The following is a 24,728-nucleotide window of genomic DNA, read 5'->3' on the forward strand; positions in this document are numbered from 1 at the left end:
TTAAAGAAACACTTGGGGTCTTGGAATGTGCTACAAATGTTGCTGTGCTTTCAGACACCTGGTTAAAAAACATATAACAGCATATTAATGCTCTTCTGGCATGGGATTATGGGGGACAGCATAGAACACGCTGCCCTTCTTTGTTAAAAATAATAAAAATACAAGGTGCTTTTCACAATTTTGGTATAAATGGTGCTCTAGGGATAATCTGAAGACACACAATTGATGGATGGAATGAGACGGGTGAGACCCCAAAACCGGTCCTAGGATGCTTGTTTCCAGTCCAGGGAGGACCTGGCTTGGCAGTTCGGGCTGGACTGTTCCCATGAGGCACAGGGTCAAGACTGATTTGCATATGGCTGGGTTAAAACTGGAAAGGCATGGTGAGCAAAAAAACTATGGATTTAGGCCCAGATCTCTGTACTGGGGTGAATGTATGACATTGTTCTGCATTCTGTCCATCAACTGTTGTTTTTGCATTAGGGAGAATCTGGTCACTGCAACAAACTGACAAAAATCAACTGCCTTAATCAACCTATAGCCTAGTAAGGCATCTTTGTTCTTTTAAAATAAATATATATATATTTCTGAACGAGCTACATTTCTCTAACTGGAATGTACATTTTCAGAGAGCCAAATAAATCTTTCCTGGGTCCTTTCACAAGTCAGAATTAGTTTAGTTTATTATTATTATTATTATTATGCATGATCAATTAAAACCGTTGCTTTATAGTAACAATTTCATATAAATAGTTAAATGGATAAAAACAATGTTAAAAGCCATCATTATGTTAAAATTTACATTTGGGCATTACGCACTTCAACAAATCTAAAGTGCATTAGCGTCTCGGATACCTAAGCTAGCGAGAGTTTTGCCATTTTAAGCAGCCATCATTATACATCCTGTTCAAATTCACGTTTTGGGGCTTACGCGCTTCATCAGATCTAAGGTGCCTGTGCGTCAATAAGGTGCAATAGCGAAGGCTTGCCAAGTCAAGCAACAATATCAGCCCGGCCCGGCAATTTTTATTTAACCATTGACCACTAGCGACGCATGTTTAAGACTCTCGGTTACTATGTCCAAAAATGTTGTAAGCCGGCAGTTTAGCTGTGTTTCGCCCGGATTGAAGCACAGTTTTACTGCTTGCCTGCAGGTCCTGGTGCGGGTTAGGTTCGGGCAGATGCAGGCAACATGCACAAGGTCCTCGTTTTCTCTTACACATAGATGGCAGGACTGCGGTCCTGCTCTCCTTTTCCATGGCGGAAGGTGTGGGACGATCGGTTGGATACCCAGCCGCAGCTTTAGGAATATTTCTTTTATCATCGTTTTAACTCCCGTTTTCAGGTAAGATTGTGGTTTGAGGGCTTTGTAGTCACTGTCCAACCATGAGCCCTTTTAGCAGGTGTTTCCTTGTCTTCTAAAACGGATACCATTTTTGTTACCTTTGTCGCGGTCTTTTTGAAGTTCTGATGGTCTGTGGGGGTTCTCCAAAAGTCGGACAGTCCCAGTAGCTTTAGGGAGTCAAACAACTACTCACTGGCAGGTGATTTTTCATGGCATGACAGCTCATTCCAAAGATGAGAGTTTAAGGATCCTGCCTCGGCGCTTCGAATCTTGTGCCAGCTTTTTATATATGTGCCCCTCCTTTCCACGGATTGTTTTTGAAGCCCAAATCCTAAGCGTATTTGTGCAGGTGACACATAGTTTGGGAGATGAAAGATTGCTCTGTAGATGTTGGCTATTACTTTGTCCAGGGCAGTCACTTTGTGACGCTGTAACAAACCTCTCCACCCGGACGCCCAAGAGCCTCCCAAGGTGACCTGTTGGTGTGCAATACATGTTTTACCCCATAGGATAACATTACCACTCCCAAAAATTGCACGGTCAGCTTTTGAAAGCTGTTAAAATTCATACTTCGAAAAGTGCTCACCTGATTCTGATACTCTTGGTATCTAAATTCATATTAAAGTATGTGATATTTTTATAGATTGGTGTAGGATTTCTTTCTTGTGTGTGTGTGTGTCTCTCTCACTGTCTTGGTGTGTGCAATAAATGCGTAGCACTACCCTCCGATATGCCTAACTGATCGCCCACACTACCACAAAATAGAGCCTTTGGGGTGTCATTTGTGCCTGTGTAATTCCTGGGGGAGGGGGGGGGGGGGGGGGGAGGGGGGTTGGGGTGTTGCCTGGTCTCTTTGCACAGTGTACCCGATTGTGGTTCACTATATAAAGAGCCAGCTTCCTACAATGATGTTGCTGTGTCTATTGCCCCAGAGATTGGGGGTAGTAGAGCCAATGAGGGAGTTGAACCCTCTGCCGCTTGTTGTTTGGTGTCGCTGTAGTAAAATTGCGAATGAAAGAAAGGTTGATGGAATAACTTGAATACAGTGGCATCATAAGGTTGGATCTGGACAAAATCAACCCTTCAACCATACACTGTGACCCATTACCTGAATGGTGAAAGCCACAGCTGACTTGGACTGCCCTAAGTTCACAGTCAAACCTCACAGCTCCAGGAGGATAAGTTGTTATCTTGCTGCCATCCTTCTCCCCTCTTTCTCCACTTCCATCTGCAAAATTAATTAATAGTAATCATTACATAAGGTTGGTTTTACTTAAGGCAATCTTAAACATATTTCTCGAAGTAACGCTATTACGATGTAACTACAGGGAGGTAATAGATAAACATATCAGCAAACAAAGAACCATATGACACTAACCTACCTTATTCCTTAACGTCTAAGAGCCTCTTGTCTAATAAGAAAGTTTAATCAATAATTAAACCATGAGGAAAACTCTTGTGCCTCATACACGGAGTATTAAGTGTTTCCAAAAACTATTAACTTCAGCCAGAGCATACAGACACTGTGTACATGTCAACAAAAATGTAGAACTTCCATATTTAATACAGTGCTTGCAACTGAGTAACTCGCTCATGGTATTAACCAAAGTGCACACCTTACATTACACAAAGCCAATGGCAGAATCTGTGTTCTACAAGAATATTTTGTTGTGTTAAGTATAGTGCGAAACATAGCAACAAAACAGGTCTGGTTTCTATGAAAGGTTAAAAAAAATAAAAAAAGATTCAAAGCAGCATGAGGGTCTCAGAACCGTGACCCTGCAATCATTTGTTCCTACTCTCAGGCACCTCAATTAGTTTTTCTAAATCTGTTTACGAGGTAAACTCAAGGATAATGCATCTGATTAAACAACCCATCCTAAGAAAAAAGAGCCCCTGTAACAAAAACACCACACCATAAAATTAACTCCTCCCAATACAGTTTTTCTTTCTTTTTTTTTTAAGTATCTTTATTGATTTTCATTCTACAATAACATTGCCCCCACCCCTCCTCCCCCCTCCCCTCCAATTCAAACAAAGTTACAATATTCAGAGTTTCCCAAGACACATGAAGCATATGAACCTGTGAGGAGTGTTGATGCACACATTTAGTAGAATGAAGAAAGAAAAACAATATCTCTGGTTTGTTAAATATTTCCCTTTTGATTTTTTTTTTATAGATCTAGATAAAGTTAGACATCCATTGTATCAGTGGATCCCATATCAGCATACCTCTTTTGTACTTATTACGCCCTTTTCTTCTATATATGGCTACCTCCAGACTGCATGTTGCTAATAGGCGGGCCCTCCATTGTTGAACGTCGGAGGGTTTGGATCCAGCCAAACTGAGGCTATGCATAGCCTCAGGATGGCCATAGCTACAAAGATCAGACCATGCATACATTTTGGACGAACACAATCTGTCGTACCCAACAATATTTCCTCTGTGGATATATATATAGCTATTCCAGAAATTTCTGATAAAAAAATCGTAAATCTCCCTAATTATATTTGTCAGAGCATTACAGGAGACAAACATATGAACACTATCAGCCTCAAATAATGAGCAGCGTGGGCATGTGGTACCTTTACCGGTCCCCCACTTTGCAATTTTCTTCGGAGTATAATACAATGAAAAAAATGTTTTATAATACTGAGCTTGCAGTTTAGCTGACATGAAACAGGACTGTGACATTTCGAAGGATCGAGAAGGGGTTTGAGATAATACAGCTAGTTTTGTCTGCCATGTCTCGATCTGTTTCTCTATATTGTCAGAGCCCAATGAATTCAAAAATTCATATATCTCACCAATAGTTAGAGGACTTTTTACAAATCCGGTCCATGATTTGCGTAGGGTGGAATTTTTCCCTAGCCCCCCCCTTTGTTAACAAAAAGTTCCTAACCTGTAGGTATTTGAAAAAATCTCTATGACAGAGGTCATAGTCTCTGCGTAGTTCTTCGAAGGTTTTCAGACCTAATCTATTAAAGAAACAGCCAAGCTGTAATATCCCGATTTGTATCCACAGATTCATACACCTGTCATCAAATATCTCGGGGATATAGCTATTTTTAGATATAGGGGTATAGTATGAGTATCGTCCGAAGCCCAGCAATTTACGAGAACAGCTCCATACCTTATAAATCCCATGGATGCTCCTAAATTTTATTTTCTTAAAGTCATTCATATGTCGCCAAAAGCATCCTTCAGAGCCCCTTCCTAGTATGAGCGTTTGTGGGATAGGTAAGCTATTACCAATGGGCCCTAAAGAAATAAGTGCTGAGCAGTATCTCAAAACCGTGGCCCAATAATGGAATTTAAAATTAGGCATTGCCATACCCCCTTTATCCTTTGGGAGAGTGATGTATTTTAGAGCCCGGTGTGGATTTTTATAGCCCCATAGGAATTTGGAAAACATAGAATCGATAGACCTGAATAGTTGAGGTGGAAATTCTAAACAAATGGCCCTAAAAAAATATAAAAATCTGGGAAGATACAGCATTTTAATCACATTGGATCTTCCTCCTATCGTTAGATGTAGGTTGTTAAGACGTATCAGTTCTTTTTTTGTACGTTGGATCAGAGGCTCTACATTGTCCTTAACTATGTTGTCCACATCTGCCGATATACTAACTCCAAGATACGTAGCTTTGTTGGTAACCCCGACATCATTCATCTTGATCTTGTCATAGAGAATAATCTGCGTTTTGGTCCGATTTAATTTATAGCCAGCGACTGCTCCAAAAAGTATAGCCTCTTTTTCTATCGCAGCAATTGCTTTGCTTGGGTGGCTAGTAACTATGGTGATGTCATCTGCGAAGGCTAGAGTTTTAGTCTCGAATTCTTGTACCCATATTGGGGGGATTAATATATTTTGCTCTAGCCTGCGAATGAACGGGTCAATATATATCGCAAAAAGAAGGGGAGAACACGGACACCCCTGCCTTGTCCCCCGTGTGATGGTTATTTTATCTGACAACATCCCATTTATTACTACCCTAGCGATAGGTTCGACATAGAGCATTTGTGTTGCCTTGATGAATCGCTGACTAATCCCATAGTGTAACATTGTGATCCAGAGGTATTCCCAAGAGACCCTATCAAAAGCTTTTTCGGCGTCGAGTAAAATAAGCGCCATAGGGTCTCCTGTCGCCTGGGTAAAGTCAAAAAGAGATATTACCCTTTGAACGGGGTCAATTGTGGATCTCCCGGGGATGAACCCGTGTTGTCGTTCTGATACAATATTGTGTATAATGGGTGCTAGTCGGTTTGCTAAAAGTTTAGAAAATATTTTAGAATCACCGTTGATCAATGTAATGGGGCGATAGGACCCAGGTTCTAAAGGATTTTTTTTTTTTTTAGGAAAACTACGATTTTAGCAGATGACCATGAAGCTGGTGGTCTTCCACCCTCTAAAATATGGATGAACAGTTCCTGCATAATCTCTTTTAATTGTATTGAAAATTTGACATAAAATTCTGTTGGGATACCGTCCATGCCAGCGGCTTTCCCTGTGGTGAGGCTGGTCATAGATGAAAGAATTTCCTCCCAAAATGGGGTACCATATAAGCTTTTCTGGTCATCTTTTCTCAAACCTGTTGGTGCATTTAAATTTAAATACGTCTCTGAGCTACTCTTTTGATTCTCTATAGTTTCGTAGAGATTCTGATAAAATTTTTGGAATGCCATTCTAATCTCGGAAGATTCCGTTTTAAGGCCAGTTTCTGGGTCTAAAATCTCTTTAACAAGATTAGCTGAATATTCTTCTCTGGTACGTATCGCCAGCTGGTGGCCAACCTGTTCGCTCCACTCATAAATTTTCTCCTTATGGGCTGTGGCTTTGGCAACTACCTTTTCTGTTAAGACATCGATTATATGGTTTTTGGCGGCCGCAACCCGGTTTAATTCGTTCTCAGGTGTACCTCCCTCCTGGATAACCTTGGTCAGCTCCTCTTCTGCCCTGCCCAAGTTACCCTGGAGTGTTGCCATTTTTGTTTTAGCCTCCTTATTAGAACGGAAAGAAAACTGCATTGTCTCCCCTCTAATACCAGCTTTGAAGGCGTCCCAGACCACATCAATTGTAGTGCTACCAACGTTGACCTCTAGAAAACCTGTTATCCATTCTGTCATATGTTGGCAGAATTTCTCATTCCCCAAGAATGCTCTCTCGAAAGTCCATGTCTTCGGCTTGTTTAGCCCCTTATCAAAGCTTAGTACAAGAGGATTATGGTCCGATAGGAATCTGGGTGTTTTTACAATTATACTGCCAGACCACAAAGTACTAGACATAAGTATATAATCTAGCCGGACAAGCCGAGAGTGTGGGTATGAATATTATGTAAATCCCGGGACGCCCCTTCGGCCAGCAATCGACTAAGCCGTGTAAAGCACACAAATTTTTTAGAGCCTGGAAAACTTTCGGTTTCCGCCCTGAATATCTGAAATCTGGATCGGACAGCCACTCCCCTGGTAAATGTATATTAAGGTCACCACAGACGATTAGGGGAAGAGGCCACTGAGATAGTTCGTTGGCCATCAGGGACAACACGTCAGGGTCGTCACAAACACTGCCATAGATGGTACACAGAGTCATTTTACTTCTTCCGGAGTCGTAATGACACTCTGCAATAGCCCAACGACCAAATTTGTCTGCTAGTGTACGTGTGAACTGGAGATCTCCCCCTTTAGCCAAAATTGCCACCCCCCTTACTCGTGCCCCTTGTGTTGAGGCTGTAATCAGTTGGTACCCTAGTGTTTTGAGCAAATAATGTTGTGACCCCTCTACATGTGTCTCTTGTAGACATAGGATACTAGCGCCAATCCCCTGTAGCCCTACCATTACTCTCTGCCTTTTCTTGATGTCATTAAGGCCACAAACATTTATAGTGGCAATTTTCAATTTAGCCATATTACTATTTGATCAAGGGATCTGCGCCAAAGAGCGATAATCTCCCCTGTTGCATACCAAGTTTAACAAAAACTAACATAGATATTCTTAGTCTATTCTTATATAGACTCCTCCACCCTCTAGTTGTCACATAATCGTTGTGTCTGAAACTCCCCTTCTCCCCCCCCGTACCCCTGCCCCCACCTGAAACCCCTCCCCCACCCTCCCACCCAATACAGTTTTTCAATGTAATCCAACTGGTTGGGCAAAGCATTCGATAGATATTTTGCCCACATAAGTATCGGTCCCATATATCCACCACTCTGCTGCGCCAGGCTTCCCATTTCTGAATGTCACTCCCCCATGTAAAGAAAAGCCTCTGACACTAGAGGTAATTGGCTGCCACTACTGATTTCCAATAAATTGTCTTATCATTATCAGCCCAAGTGATATAAATCTTTTTATATTGTTCCCAAACATACATTCCAGATATTCCCAAAACACCTCAAAATGTTTTGACTACATTTTTTTCAGAAAACAGCCGGCACTGAATGGTATTACAATTTGTACACAATTTACCCCTTTTATGTCATGTTTTGTGCAGCTAGCACCACAGTTAACACTTTATTTGCGTAATATGGTAAATCTTGCATGGAGCTAATCAAATGGAACAGGTGTAAAAAGGAACTGTTTAGCGGCTATTTAATATGAGAGTAAACCCTATACTGTGAGTCAGTGCCCAAGTAAGCAAGCTAAGTCAGACACACACAATCCCAAAGCAGCTCCTGTTTTACTTAAAAAAAGGCTCAGGCAAGCTCACTGCATAGAATCCTTTTTCTTGCAACCTCCCAAGCATCTCATCGTTATCATCTGTTTTAATAATCTACTGTGGAAAATCTGGCTTGGTGGCTTAAATCATGACTGCTGTGTATGAAAACCTCTTCTCGATCATCAGGCACTGAAGAACTGATCAAAACCCATAAAGTAATTGTTCATGTGAAGCTCTTCAATTGTTGTGTAACATTTACCAACACACTCACGCTGGACGCTGTTGCTCAAAAGTGGTACGACATTAAAGAGCTCAACAGCATCATTATGTGTGTGAGGCAAATTAACAAGTTACTTACCATCTGTAACAATATATCTGTAAGACATATTAGTTATGGATTCCTTGCCTTAGAATTACCCCCAGGCATCAGACTGGATCCAGAGATTTTTCTTCAGAAGTTCCCCTGTGCATCGGTAGGTGGTGTCAGTCGACTCCGCGTTAGTCATTGGCATTGTGATCGCTGAAATGACGTCGCAGTATCTACTGCAACATCAACCCCTGCACGCTGACGTACGAGTTACTTACTTCCGGTAACGATGTATCTGGTAGAGACGTTGTCTAGCCGCAGATTCCTTAACTTGGAATATCCCCAGGCGTCCGACTGGATCCGGAAAAAACTTTGCAGCAGCACCTCTGCGCGCCGGGGGACGGCGCCACACGACCCCGCCTTGACGTCGTCCACGTACGTGACATCAGCGAGGTCATATAAGTCCCTCCCGGCGCGCTGACATCAGTTTTCTTCGGAGAAACTTTTCCGCGACAACACGGAGCCACCAATAAAAAGACTGTGAAAGTATGAGAACAGTGTGCGATGGATAGAAATTTGTGAATGAACAAATAGGATGGAGCAAGGCACCACCGTCGATGACAGAATTAGACACTTCCTACATATAGGTGAATAAACTGTGACAAAAAAACCTCGCAGGTCACGCAAAGACCCTTCCCAAGTGCAACAACGGAAGAATATCTCAACAGACAAACAGACTTATTACCATGCAGAAGAACAGCCAAAAAGAGACGGAGTGCCACGTAGAACTATGCCGTCCGACAAGAACGGAACGTAGAGAGACAACAGTCCACCGGAGGAATGGAAAGCCTAGCGCCGCTCTATAGGAATGGAGGCCTGAAACAGAGGTGAACAGAGCCTTCATGAGGACTACCGTAGAGGAGTCCAGAATCCTGAGCCTACAGAGAAATCGGAAAGACAGCAGGAGAAGAAGAAAATGAAGAGGAACCTCCTGGTGAAGGACAATGAAGAAGGCCTCATTTTACAGATAAGAAAACCTTCAAGAGGGAACCAATGGTATTATTGCGACAGAAACCCCTGAGAGGGAGTCAGTGGTATTATGGCAAGCCTGAAATGGACGCAACAATGTGAGCACTCATGAGAGAAAACGTCACTGCCAACTGTAACCAGGGGGCCAGCGGAGAACCCCACTTAGCAAGGTCCTCGCAGAATGGGGAGGCTGGGTGGGCGTTAAGGAATATGCGGCTAGACAACCAGATACATCGTTACCGAAAGTAAGTAACGCGTACATCTGATAGAGATATCTAGCTGCAGAGTCCTTAACTTAGAATAGATACCACAGCCATACCCCAAAAAGGGGAGGTGGGTCTGCGACAGAACAACAGAAGTGCCAAGCATCCGATCTGGCAACAGACTGACCGATAAACGGGGGGAAGCTGTGGCAGAGCAGCCATACAGCAACCCAAGAGCACGGAAGAGCAGTAATAACGGGATGGCCGACATCCTAAAAATGCCACAATGGCGCTACACCATGCCGGTATAAAAGAATGGCAGGTAGAACGGCATGAGCCATATATCAGAGTAAAGAAGAGAGGGAGAGAAAACAGGACTACTCTCCGCTTAATGGCGCACGATGAGGACACTGACCCAAGCTCAAAAAGAACCTGAAGAGATGCAACCAGCCTAACCGACTAGCCTAAAGAAGGCTGAAGGAGCCTTTGCTAAGAGCCCAAAAGCAAGAGCTAGAACCTGAGCAATGCATGTGGAACAACAGGCGGGACAAGAAACACGCCAAGTGCACACCCAATCCCAAAAAGGGGAAATGGAGGCAAATAGCATCAATTCTAAACCCACTGTAACAGATAGAAACACGCAGCAGGCAAAACAGCCACAGGGACCTTAAAGTGGCCTACACAAGAAGTACAAGAGTGCCCGACCTGGCAGTATGAAACCAAAGTGAGAAACAACCCACAATATAGACTTGCAGACATTAGCATATCCGAAAGATGTGGCCAAAAACACGAAGGAAACTAATCGTGGAAAGAGCGTCAGAATCTGCCACCAAACACTCCTAAAAAGACACGTACAGTGTCGAACAATAAAAAAGGGAGCAATTGTCAAATTGGGAAATCTCCCCAGGAAGCGGAAGCAAGGAGAAACTTATGGGCAGCTTGCAACAACTCAGAAAAGCTCCCACACACATGGAGATATCGGCTTTACCTCGCAGCCTCGAAAAGAGGTGGCGACGTAGGAAAAGGAATACTAAGGCAAGCGGCACACATACATAAATATATAAACATATTAATATGTAGAGACAGAACAAGCCAGGAGCATGAAATTGTCCATACCGGAGCACACTTAGTACAGTAAGGGCAGGTAGGAGCCACTTCTGAAGAGGAGATCAAGCAACCTCCCAAGGAGTTGGAACAGGCAACAGGCAGAATGACCATGGTGTAAGCCCACAGGATCTCCAGCCCTAGGTGAGATAAGCAAAGCTATATAACAGCATATAAGTACCCTACATGGAGTATGCATACCCCAAACAATGGGGAAAACCTCTTAGGGCAATAATCCAAGCTAAAAGAGTGCAGTAACGAACTGAACCTGTGAACATGAGTTCCGAGCCATATGATATTACCGAGCTGAGCCACCGGCTCAATACCACAGTCAGAGGACCAGACACATTAATCTGAGGAACACGGCCATAGAAGGCCAACAGGCTCAAAGCAAAACGCATCCAAGAGATGCCAATGACAGGGTAATCACCCTTGACCACAGAAAAAGAAGCCGCAAGGCTCACGCCCATGTTAAACACAGAGCGCATATAAAGGATGCGAAATTAAAAAGTACCACCACGGAAGATAGGTCTAAGAAGACCGAAGTGGGAGGACGAAAGCCCGCAAGGAGCCGGTGAACCGCCGACTTGGCGTGAGCATCAAACAGCAAAACCCCATCAAAGGGTAAGTCAACCAGTCGCTCCCGGATATTTTCGGGTAAGACACTATCGCGCAACCAAGCGTGACGCCTTAAGGCAACAGAGCTCACCATAACATTTCCCAAAGAATCCGCAGTATCTAAGGCTGAGCGGATTGTAAATTTGGCAAGGTCACGGCCATCCCAGAGGAGGCGAACAAGATCAACCCGAGGACCTTCAGAGGTGGCTGAAAGCAAAGACTCTGCAGAGTCCCACAGGGCAGAGGTAGCCCGCACCAAAATACACATAGTATTTAAGGATTGTAGGGTTGCACTAGTGAAGGCCAAGACGCTCCTGCCCCATGACTCCAGCCATCTGGATTCCCGAGAGGGAGGAAGCGTTAGAGGGAGAAGGGAGGAGAAAGCAGTCTGCAACACAAACTCTTGCACATCAGGGTGTACAAAAAGACAAACAGGATCATGCGGAGCCGGATGGTGGCGGTGCAAAACTGAACGAGCCACCGGGTCACCTGAAGCAGGCCGGACCCAGGTACCTAAAAGGGTATCATAAAAGGGAAGCCTCAAAGGGTAGAAGCAGCTCCAAATTCCCAGACCCCGATGAAGGACCTCAAGCAAGGGGTCGACGGACAAGGGGGCAGAAGGGGGTTGCATGCTTAAAATGCGGGTAGCCAATGAGACCACCCTCAAAAAAGCAGCACCGGCCTCAGTAGCCCTCCGTGGAGGAGACAACAACTCATCATTGGGGGACGGTTGTAAACTGACCCTCCCCAGACAGTGAGGGTGCGACCAATGTTCCACAGAAGGGAGTCCCATAGAAGAATGAGGATCCTGACATTGCTCCTGGGGAGGCGAAGAGCCTGTTGGATCTGGGAGCTCCTGAGGAAGCTCAACAAAGTCCAAGGTGGGCACAGGCAACAAGATGTCCGGTGACGGTGGGTAAGAAGACGGCACCGAACTCCCTCCCGATGCCTCTGGAGAAGAGTCCATAATTATGCGCCAACACGGCACCTTAGCGACGCGCATCGGCGCCAACCCTGCGTCATTATACACCACTTGGCTGCGTCCGGCGTCGACTCGGCGCTGTCCGGCACCGAGACTATGATGAGCTCGCCATCCGAGGAAGGATCAGACGCCGGAGCCGGCGAGGCAAGCTGACTCCACCTTCTCCATGCTAGGCTCCGACTCTGGGGAAAGGAGCGGGGGCGGAGCCGAGGAGGCGAGCCTCCGACGCCGGCACGGCGACGACCCCAATTCCGGACAGGCGACCGCCTGCCCGGGAGCCCGGGGCATGTCAACAGGCTCAGACTCCGGAGAAAGCAACGGAGGCGGAGCCGAGCCTCTGGTGCCAGTACGCCGCCGGCTCCGCACAGGCGAGCGCCTGACCGGGAGCCTGGGGTGTGCTCAGAGCAGGGCTATGAGCACAGACAACCACCCATGGCGCCGCAGGGAGACCAGCGGGGCTATGCGGCGCGGCAGAGGTGGCGCGGCAGAGGCACCGTGGGTCGTAGAGGGGTACCCCGGCGGGCCAAGCCCTAACGGTACCACATCTCCGACGTCACCAGGAGGTAGAGGCTCAATAGGCGCCGGGGGCGAACCCACCAGCGAGTCCGTCAGAGAGCCCACAAGAAGCAGAGGCCCAGAGGACGCCCCAGGGATGGGAGAGGGTCCAAGGGAGGCCTGCAAAGCTGCGGCATAAGCCTCCATTTGGGCCCGAGTTGCCACCATACCCGGAAAGGGCGGGTAGGGCGACTAACGGGAGCGCACATCCAGAATGTTCCGGGAACTAGAGCTCCTGACAACAGAAGAAGGGGAGGTCGATGACCTCGGCGACAAGCGGCTCCGGACCCCGGAGGCCGAATGACGGCGGGACCGGACAGTAGAGGGACCTGCCGTTGAAGCCGGGGGGCGAGACAACTCCGACCTGGACAGCCGCGCTGAGAGAAGCTTCACACGGTGCTCGCGCCGAGACTTGTGCTTCAGGTGTTGGCACGCTTTGCAGTCCGTGGAGTCATGGTGTTCACCCAGACACCACATACAAATAAGATGCGGGTCCGTCGTGGACATCTCTCGCGAACAGGAATTAAAAGTTTTAAAGCCTGAAATCATCGCACACTGTTCCGCGACCCGAAGTGTCGATAAGGCCTGAAAACAGGCCAGAGGAACCGCACTCTCTGGATCCGCGTTGCACGCGGAAAAGAAGGAAACTGAAGTCAGCGCGCCGGGAGGGACTTATTTGACCTCGCTGATGTCACATACGCGGACGACGTCAGGGCGGGGTCAAGTGGCGCCGTACCCTGGCACGCAGAGGTGCTGCTGCAAAGTTTTTTCAGGATCCAGTCTGATGCATGGGGATATTCTAAGTTAAGGAATCGGCGGCTAGATGTCTATCAGATGTCAGTTCTTTACACAACATTCCACGCCAGAAGGGCAGAGCCATGCAAGACGCTTACCACTGGTGCACAAAACTAGGGCCTTGAAAGGGAGTCCCTTATTCTAGAAGTCATTTCGCAGAATGGGGAGGATAGGTGAGGCAGTAAGGAACCCATAACTAATATAGGTCTCTAACAGATATATCATTACCGAAGGTTAGAAGCTTGTTCACCTGAAAGACTATTATTTACGGATTCCTTACCTTAGAATAGATACACCAGCAATACAAACCCCGGAGGTGGGTCTGCGAACCAAGTTCATACCAGAAAGCCCTGGAGAACAGAGCAACCAAAGAAGCGGTCTCTTCGGACTTGGCTATCCAGGCAGTAGTGTCTGGTGAACGTGTGCAATAAAGACCACATGGCTGCCTGGCAGATGTCATTGAGGGGGACTCCCCATCCCAAAGCAGTAGTGGCTGCTGTTGCCCTAGTGGAATGAGCACGCAACCCTACTGGAGGTTCCTTTTTCACCAAGGAATAACAAATCTTAATGCAAAGAATGACCCATCGAGAGATGGTTCGTTTTTACACGGCCCGACCTTTCTTGGTGCCCACATAGCCAACACAGAGCTGATCATCCACCCAGAATTGTTTTGTTTGATCCAGACGGTAGAGTCTCTCCTCCTCCTTAGAAGGATGCGGGGGCAGGAAGACGGAGGGAAAAGTGATGGTCTGTCCTTTGAGGAAAGAGGTAACCACTTCGGGAAGAAAAGAAGGTCTACTGCGAAGGACAACCTTGTCCCGATGAACAGCAAGGAAAGGAGATTTAGAAGAAAGAGCCTGAAGCTCACTCACCCTGCGAGCAGAGGTGATTGCAACCAGAAAAGCAGTCTTTAAGGTCAAGAGTCTGAGAGGACAATTATGTAGCGTCTCCAAAGGAGCGCACATAAGGTAAGTCAGAACAAGGTTCACATCCCACTGGGGCATAACAAAAGGAATAGGAGGCAACAGGTAAGTAATGCCCTTAAGGAAACGATTTACAATAGGGGACTTGATAAGATTAGGCTGATCAGGAAGGTGAAGAAAGGCCGGAATGGCCGAAAGATACCCCTTGAGGGTGCCCAGAGCAGAGCCCTGCTGGGTCCAGGAAATCAGAAGGAGGAGAACCTCAGAAAGGGGGGCAGAAAGGGGATCCACAGCCTTTGCTGCGCACCATGCCACAAATTTGTTCCATCTACGGAAGTATACTGTTTTAGTAGAAGAACGCCTGGCTGCCAAGATAAAGATTCAGACTTCTGGAGGAAGGTCAAAGGCTGTCAACTGTCGCCGCGCAATATCCACGCAAGGAGGTGGAGGCTGGACAGGTTCGGGTGGAGGACCGGTCCCTGCTGCTATGACAGAAGATCCTCACCAAGGGGCAGTCTGATCGGAGGATCATTGGCCATGTTCAATAGCTCGGATACCAGACTCTTCGTGCCCAGTCCGGAGGCACAAGAAGTAATTAGGCCCAATCGAGCTTGATCTTCTTTAGCACTCTGGGGAAAAGTGGTATAGGCGGAAAGGCTTATAGAAAACGGCAACTCCACTCGCAACGAAAAACGTCGCCTAGCGAGTGCCGCTTTGGAAATACCAATGCCTAAAACTGCTGACATGGATTGTTCTCTTCGTGGTGCATAGATTTAACCAAGACTCCCCACTGCTGAAAGAGACCTTGCACCACCTCCGAGTGAATATGCCATTTGTGATTCATCAAGCACCTGCGGCTGAGTTCGTCCGCCCTGGCATTCAGGGAACCTGCCAGGTGTTGAACCACCAAGGACATGCCCCGATATTCCAGCCACTTCCAGAGACGTTGGGCCTCCACGACCCCAGTCCGCGCTGTTTGTTGCAATACCACATGGCAAAAGTGTTGTCGGTGAACACCTGCACTACTCTTCCTTTGTCAGAAGGAAGGAATGCCTTCAGTGCTAGACGAATTGCCCGAAGCTCCAGAAGTTTGAAGTGGAGCTGGACTCCGCTGGAGACCAGAGGCCTCTGATGTCTGCCTCTCCCATGTGGCCGCCCCATCCCATGAGTGACGCATCTGTCACTACTGTGAACTCTGGTTGGGGAAGGGAGAGGGATCTGCCATTGACCCAATCCTGGTTCATGAGCGACCACTGCAACTGGTGTGCAGTCCCCGCCAAGATCTGTATGACATCGGACAGATTACCCTGTATGCTGCGCCCACTGTAACTTCAGGTCCCACTGAAGAGCCTGCATATGAAGCCTGGCATGATCCACCAGCAGGATGCAGGAGGCCATCAGGCCGAGGAGCCTCGAGGTCATTCTCACCGAAATCCGGGATAGAGGCTGGAACATCGGTATCATAGCCTGAATATCCCGGATTTGCTGCTCGGGAGGATAGGCACAGCGAATGTAGGAGGTCCGCCATAGTCTGGAACCCCTGATCTGTGCAGATGAGCTGCGACCACCACCATCCCTTTCGTGAACACCCGAGTGGCTCTGGAAAGGCCAAAGGGGAGCACGGTAAACTGAAAACGCTAGTTGCCTACCATGAACTGTAGGTAACGCCTGAGACCCGGCAGGATGGGGATGTTAAAATAAGCGTACTGCAAGTCCAACGCTACCATCCAGTCTCCAGGGTCGAGGGCAGACAGGACCTGAGCCATCGTCAACATTTTGAACTTCTCCTTCCGGAGGAAGCGGTTGACGTCCCTAAGGTCTAAGATAGGATGCATACCTTTGTCCTTCTTGGACACAAGAAATTAGTGGGAGCAGCAGGCACGACCTACTTCTGGCACAGGGATGCGCTCGATGGCTCCTTTGGCCAAGAGAACCTCAACTTCCTGATGGAGAAGGGCCAAGTGATGCTCCGACATTCGATGGAGTGTAGGTGGCATTGAGGGCGGGGTAGTCTCGAAAGGGAGGGAGTAGACCCTTCTTTGACTATCTGCAAAACCCACCTGTCCGACGTGATGTTGGGCCAGTGGGGGAGGTGATGGCAGATTCGCACGACCACTGGCAACTGGTAGCCCTGAAAGGTCAGACTAGGACGGTTTGGAGGCTGCTGCAGAGGGGGCACTGGTGGACTGGCCCGCTCGCGGGCATCCAAACCCACGACGGTGGGTCTCACGTCGCCGCAGAGGCTGGAAGGCCTGCGTAGGCCTGTGGCTGTGAGCAGAACGTGGTGGGGCACCCCTTCCGTAGCCACGAAGGGGACGAAAATCAGGCTGCGCGGGGTGAGAGGAGGTCGCAAGTCCCAAGGATTTGGCCATAGCCCTAGAGTCTTTGAAGCGCTTAAGCATATTGTCCACCTTCTGGCCAAACAAGCGACGGCCATCAAAGGGCATGTCCAAAAGAGTAGATTGGGCATCGCCTGAAAAGCCAGTGGACCCCAGCCAGGCGTAGCGTCTCAGGGCTACCGACATTGAAATTGTCCAGCCCACAGCGAATGGCGTACTTTACTGCATGTGTACAAGAAATGGTACAAAGTTCCTCTAGGGTCATAAGGAAGAGAAGAAGAGATACTGTTGAGTGTGTTGGGGTAGAAGTAACCCCAATGGTGGTGCAAAGGAAAAGGGGGGGGGGGGGGAATTCCCCTTATCATAACTAGGGCTTTCACACACCCAGTAAGCTAGGTGTCATGCTTCATCGTATGAGCCTGCCCCTCGTCAGGTCGGTGCTGCAATACCGGACGGGCACCGGAACCATGGCTCTTTGTCGGGGATCTTTTGTTCCTGCCGGTAGGTGCAGTGGGGGTGAGGGGCCTAGTATGTGTAGATGTGAATAAGGGTGGAGTGAATCTAAAATAGGTCAGTTAGTCCTAACAATATTTTTATTATAAAGGTAAACTGCCTAATTAAAAAGGGGCGAGAGGGGTAATGAGACTAGGAATAATGTATCTAGCTGTGTATACCCTGCTCTCGAGTGATCGACATATTTTGTGCCTTGTATGTCGTAAAGATCTGGGCACTTCCTCAGGATCGATGAATTTACTATCTACACTAAGTGGATAAGTGAAAAATCTACATACCACTATGTCTAGTTGATAACCTGCAACGATAAAAAGGGGAAACAGGTATAAACAATATGATAGGGTGCACTCACACAGTATATAAACTAATCTTCAGTTAAAAAAACTTCAAAGAGAAATTGTCCCAGTGCGCATATCAGAATAAAGAAGAGACACGATTAAAACATTATACCCTACTGTGTGCCAGTGAGTTATACAATACCACTATCGTGTTATGAAGGCTTAAAAAACAATATAAGAAAGCAGTACGGACAAGAGTAAAACTCACCTAAACTGTTGTCAAGTAATGGCTTGCAACAGTTGCTGGCGGAAAAAACTGACTCCAATTGGGTCCTAGAAAGATGAAGGGGTGCTAGGTAAGGCAGGGAGTAGAAAAAAAGCCTATTGTTGACGACTAACTGGGACCTATTAAAAAAGTGTATGGTTAGGAATATGGGTAACAGACCTGGTGACCAAACCATGGTGGGCTAATCATTTTGCCGAGTTCAACCAGGGACTTGAATAGAGCAACCCGTGATAGATCTGCGCAGCGGTGGCATCAGTGGAGTACCAATAGACACCAATGCGTCAAAAGCACAGGTGGCCGCCCAGAGTCCCAAAGAGAACCACAGGATTAAGGCACCACACGCGATCGGCACAATGCCAAGGAGTCCGATCCAGCCAATCCTTACATTGAACACTCACCTTTAACAGTAATCCAAAGTAGCCTTCACGTCCAAAACATGTGGGGAAGTGGTTGAGTACTCACCAGCGTTATCGAACACGTAGAGCCACAGACCTACCCTGCCGCCGGAACCGGGATGGTAAATGGTTACCGGCGGCAACTGATTAAAAACACACTATCGTGAGGACGTAGGGGAAATCACGCGGAGGCCCCAACTACGGGCGCTACTAGTAATTAGTTATTTACTCCCGACTTGTGCAACGCCAATATTGTGGATGATTTTAAAGGCAATTACACAAGTGTAGATATTGTGGAAGTGTAGCTGAAACTGTATTCCACAGCCGCTATTAGACACGGGAGCACTCGAAATAGTGAAATATGGACCCAACCGCGGTGTGCGGTGGAACGTATATTAGAGCATATAAATCTGGTATAATGTTATAATGCGATCTTGATATGCCTGCAAAATCGCGTTTAAAGGGCTGTATATGACGAGGACCTATGTTTTATATACTGTGTTCCTTGTATGCTATGAAGGGAAATAATAGTGGTTTAGGCAGTGACATAGCCGCGGCTGTGCGGAATATCGCTAGCTTGTATCCATCTGGTATGATGTTGTAATGCGATCTTGATGTGCTTGCAAAACCGCGTTTAAAGAGCTATACAGGACGAGGACCTGTGTTATATATACTTTGTTACTCATATGCTATGAAGGCAACTAGTGGTGGTTTAGGCAGTGACATAGCCGCGGCTGTACGGAATATTGCTAGTTTGAATCCATCCGTCATCGGGTTGTTAGTCAAGGGGTGTTAGCCGGTGTATAGCTTCAAGAAATGTCAACAAGGAGAACTATTCTAGCCCATATGTGTAATGAGCAAGGTGTCTAGAGGGGTAAAGTCGGGGTAAAGTCGGCATAAAGACTATTTGATGGTGGAAATAAATGACACATTAGTGTGCAGGACACTAGAAGGTGCATGCATGACTGTATGTACTTTACTGCATTCCTCCCTTCTGCGACCGCACAGAAGAGTACAGCCCAGGCCTCCTCCGGGCATTGTGGCAGAACCTGCGCAACCGTGTACCACACAGAGTGGGTGTTAACGGCCCAAGAGACATGCGGTGTTCTCCGACCGTGGGCCTAAGCTAGCGGAAAAAAACATCTTCCCAAGATGATCCAGGTTCTTGGATTCCCCATCTGGAGGAGCAGAAAGGAACGCACCTTTGGACGTTGAGACTTGGACCGCCAAGCTCTCAGGGGTAGAATAATGGGAGAGGAAAATGGGGTCGCTCGGGGCCGGGCGTGGCGTAGGGCAATCATTCAATCCACAGGAGCCGCTATGCTAGGTTTGGACCAAGTGCCCAGAAGGATGTCTATGAGGGAAGAGGCCGCTGCTGGTTGAAGCACCTTAGTCAGGAGGTTAGTCCTGACTGCCACCGTAGGTAGCTCAAGGCCCAAGGCCTCAGCCGCCCTACACAACACCACAGTGAAGGAGGCTCCCTCCTCCGTAGCCACGGTAGGGGGAGAAAACATACCAAGGTCTGGGGATGTATCCAGACAACTGGCTTCACCCAGTTCCTCTCTCCAGTCCGGCTCTTCAAGCTGGTCTGTCAGAGGGTCAGTAGACCCCTCCCAGTCCTCCTCACACTCTTGTGGCTGCCACTTAGGGCAATACGGAACGCCAGGATAGAACAAAGGTACAAACATACCGGTCGGCGCTGGTACCCGTGTCGGTCCGGCTCCGTGTCCATGTTGAGGGGAGGCCGGGGTCGACGCCGGCTGGGGACACAACCGGCATCGGAGGGGGCAGAGGTGTTGTCAATGGAATTGGCGCCGGAGGAAGTGTCCTAAGGTCGACCGTCACCGATCCGGATCCAGTCCTGGATCCCTGGGGGCCCTGCGGCTCCAGGGCCGCAACCGCCCGTATCAAAGGCCTAGAACCCCCAGCCGAGTCTGTGGGGCCCAAAGGCACGCCGGTGGAGTCAGGCTGCCCAAAGATGGAGTAGAGGGCTTCATAAAAGGTACAAAGTTGGGCAGGGGACGCTTCGGCTCCCCGGAAGGGAGGGAGGCTTGGAGCAGACACAACAGGTTCCGCAGGCAGAGGTGAAGGACGACGACCTTCCGCATCCTGCTGACTGCCGGGCCTCGGGAAGCTTTCGGTACCACTCCCGCAAAGACTTCAGGTTCATGGCCAGACAGTCAGAGCACTACTTCGGGTCGTGGTCGTGCTCCAAGCACCAGAGACACACGAGATGTGGGTCCGTGACCGACATCAACTAGTGACAGGAGTCACAAGGTTTGAAGCCGGTCCGTCGATGTGACATCCCTTGCACCAGGAGTTGTACGACTCGAAAAAATAAGTCGAAAAAACTCTAGTCAAAAAAGACTAAGGGTACCACTCTCTCCGGATCTGCGCTGGCTGGCGCGGAAAACGAAAGAACTGAAATCAGAGCTCAGGGGCGGCAGCTAAGTAGAAACCGGAACGTCATTCCAGCGATCACGACGCCAACGATGAACGGGAAGTCGACCGACGCCAACTACCTACACGCAGGGGGTACTGCTGAAAAAATCTCCAGATCCAGTCTGACGCCTGGGGGTAATTCTAAGGTAAAAAATCCATAACTAATAGTCTTTATCAGATACTCCACATCTTAATTAGAAGGACAACCAGGTTCGCTAACATAATCACAGTCAAGGGCATAGCATGAAAACATTCAAAAGATCACAATACACGGCGTCCTTCGGGTCACAAAGCAATGAAAGATGAATCACAGACTATCTTACATATCAGGTAAGTAGTACAGGATATCATTGCGGCCTCAATGTTCGCCCATGTCTTCGGCTCCCAAGCATCATTGCTGGGTATAGTCATGTATGACACATAGGACAACTCCTATAGTATTAATCATAAGCAAAAACAAAACTAACAATTAAAAAAAACTATCATAATAACTTGGCAGCGACAGGCATTCAGGTGGTACTACCTAAAAGAATCCTTAAGCAGCAGGTAGGGAACAATTATGTGCACGTATGAAGCCTTCATAATCTCCCAGGGAGCAGAGCATCATCTCACCTGAGGGGAGGGGAGTGGAGGGGAGTGGAGGGGAGACTGGATTTGTGCACAGGGTATCAATCAAGAGTGGCTCAATCTGCTGATTTGGGCATATAAATCAGCTATTTCAATATAAGGGGGCATGTGGGGAACCTTCCCATGTCTATCCTCCCCCTCCTCACCCCCCCCCCCACCGAGAGTACACTCCAGGGCATGGCCTGTCCCGAAGTCTGCTCATAAAAGTATGTATGTTATATGTATTATCAGGTTTGTGGATGTCAATACTTTGATCACTCCATCTAACCATGCTTGTGTGACAATATGTCATCTGAAAGTGATTCATTGCCATGGTGCGACTGTTCAAGACAGTTGGCAGAGGTGCTGAAGATCTGGGTTTGACAGGGTGAGTCCCCACTCCTTTTGCGTCTATACCTTATACTTTCACATCTCCTGCTAAAAGTGTGACTTCCTTAACTAACGAAGTGCCTACAGAGAACCTGGAAGCTCCAGCATCTTTCTACAACATGCAGCCTATCACATGGATTACAACAGTAGTGACAAGTGAAAAAGGAGAGCTTTTGCAATTCTTACCATAAGAAAAATGGATTAAGGTAAAGAGCCTGGATTGCCCAATCCAGGCTCTTTACCATAAACCTCTAGCACAGGTCCAGATTATGGGATGCCTTTCTGAACCCTTTTCTATAGAAAGGGGGACAAGACAAGGCTGCCCAACCTCGCCTCTGCTATATGCGTTATATATGGATCCTTTTCTTAGACTTTTGGAGGCTTCTGTGAATATATCCCCTTTTATCTTGAATGACTTTGCCACGAAAGTCTTGGCATATGCAGATGATGTCGCTATTGTGACTTCGGACTTATCTAATGCATTGATTGAAGTTGAAACTGGAAGAAAAAGTTTAGCAGAATCTCTGGATATAAGCTCAACAAGGGAAAAATGCAGATCTTACTAAATAAATATTTGGCCTCTACGGACGAAAGAATAGTCGAGGAGGCAGTATACCTTGGGATTAGAGTCAAGGCCCAAACTAAGGAAATAGTCGATGTTAATCTCACCCCTATCATTTCGGAAATTAAGAAGGATTTGGACCGATGGAACAACTTGAAATTATCTATAATAGGGAGATGTAATCTGATCAAAATGATTGTCCTTCCAAAGCTCCCATATATTTTTCGCACAATACCTTTAGAAATTCATAATACATGGTTCCGACAGATTGACCATGAGATAGCGAGATTTATCTGGTCTTTTAAAAAAATACGTCGCGCAAATTGTTTTTTAACACTCAGTGGAAAGAGGAGGTTTAGGATTACCTGATATCAGATTGTATTATTTAGCGGCGTCATTTAAATATTATTGGCCTATGTTCCGAGCAGATAATAAGGCTTCTGCAATCTCGAATCATGTTCCCTCTATATTTGAGATTTTAATGGGCTTGGATGCCAGAGGATGTCTACCAAAAATATATGAGCCTAGCTACTTTAAAAAGACACGATTTAAGACTTTGATTACAGCATATAAAAACTGGAGCTATGTTAGAAAAAAACTTGGCATGGGTAGGTTAAGTAGATATACCCCATTCTTAGATAACACCTAGATCTCTGCAACGCTGTTAGATGGATATTTAGCGAGATGGATAAAGGCAGGGGTCTGTAGGATTTCGGATTTATTGGTGGGGATCAACCAGCTACATTTGAAATAATTAAAAATAGATTTAATCTCAGCAATAGAGATTTCTTTAAATATTTACAACGAAGGGATTTTATTACTAAAAAAAGAGGTGGCATGAAAGGCTATTCTGTGATTCCTCTGTTGGAGGCCATTACCTGCGATGTCCCTCCGTCAATTTCTAAACTTGATAAATATTCCTTGAAGGGGCTTTAGATGATATTGAGAAACACTCTGTGAAATGGCAGCAAAGGCTTGAGATTATGGACCCAGGTTAGGAAAGAGCTGTCGTTTTGGCCAATACTGTATTATCCACAGCAAACCTTAGAGCGCAATGTTATAAAACATTTTTTGATCTTTATATCACCCCTTCGAAAATCGCTAAATGGGGGGGCACGGAGGGTATCTATTGTTTTAGATGTAATACTTTGGGGGCGGATCTGGTGCACATCTTCTCTACATGCCCGGTTCTGGATAATCTACGGCAGGAGGTTACGATATTTTTGCAATATGTTTTGAATAGAAATTTTCTGTTAACCCCTCAACTTATGCTATTGGGTGTATCTACACCTCTAGATAATTGTACGGAGTTCTTATTTATGGCCATGGCAATATTTAGACTATGCATTGCCTCCTCGTGGTTAGATCCGCTACCACCCACATTTGGACAATGGAAAACGCGTATGCTCCATATTTTTAACCTGGAGAAAGCCCTCTATACTCGTAAAGGGAAAAAAGGGAGAAGTAAGGGACTTAAGATCTGGAGACCACTTAATGACTGGATTAGTGAACTTAATTAACAAAAGCTATATTATTTTTGTATTCTCACTTTTGTCTTTTTTTTCTTTTTCTTTCTTTGTGATATTCGGATAATAATAATATCCTTATTTGAAGTGTTAATGCACAAATTTGAAAATGTCAAACATTGTCTGTCCCCTGTCTGTATGTATTTACGAGCATGAACAATAAAAAAAATAATTAAAAAAAAAAGAAAAACGGATTAAAAGAAAGCAGAATTAGAAGGTAGAGGACAGTGCCATCACAATATCTGGCAGCCCAAGGAGGACAGGGTCTGCGTTTTGTGCAGACCGACTGTACATTCAAGAGAAAAACAATAATAATGGCGGTATGAAGTATACTTAGAAGAAGCTGTCTCCACTTGTGCCAAAGTAAGAAAGGAAAAAAAAAGGGGAATGATGCAGGAGGTGGGAAAAAGCGGTTGTTAGAAAATGCTTTCAAACAGCATTAAAACAGACCACAGGTGCTGCTTCGCTGCATTTAATGAGCATAATGCTTTAAGGGTGCCTGGTGCAATATGAACAGATGTTGTATGTGTGTCATGAAGAATTTTATAGGATGTCCTCTCATTCCAGAGGCTGCTTTTGGGGTATATTTTATCTTAACAGCTTGTCTAGAGTAACTTTGGAGACCTACTAAGATCTGGCTAAAATCAAGCAGTTTTTGAAAATTAACAATTTGGTACCAGAGTAAGGTCCCCAACGCTTCCTGTTCAAAATGTGTTACGCATTCTTATTGATGTTCATTGCGCAAAATAGGATGCGTCATCTCTTAGGAGCCCCGAATGTCCTTGACAGTACTGAAGTGAAGGGGACTAATTCATATGTGGAAATTGTGCACACTCTAATGGAAGTTTGAGGTGCTAATCTCAAAGTGTTACAAGG

The 24,728-nt window shown here is 46.5% G+C and overlaps 1 protein-coding gene across 15 annotated transcripts in view; it reads right to left on the bottom strand.

Moving 5' to 3' along the window:
• Nucleotides 1-24,728, bottom strand: part of MYCBP2 (MYC binding protein 2) — a 1,771,217-nt gene that overhangs the window by 1,401,523 nt on the left and 344,966 nt on the right. For all 15 annotated transcript variants that reach the window (XM_085622060.1, XM_085622057.1, XM_085622054.1 and 12 more), the window contains one exon: nucleotides 2,454-2,573. In XM_085622060.1, the coding sequence (XP_085478186.1) occupies nucleotides 2,454-2,573 (120 nt within the window). The remainder of the gene's footprint in view (nucleotides 1-2,453; nucleotides 2,574-24,728) is intronic.

This window comes from Triturus cristatus, chromosome 8 (assembly GCF_964204655.1).
Source record: "Triturus cristatus chromosome 8, aTriCri1.1, whole genome shotgun sequence".
Lineage (NCBI taxonomy): Eukaryota > Metazoa > Chordata > Amphibia > Caudata > Salamandridae > Triturus > Triturus cristatus.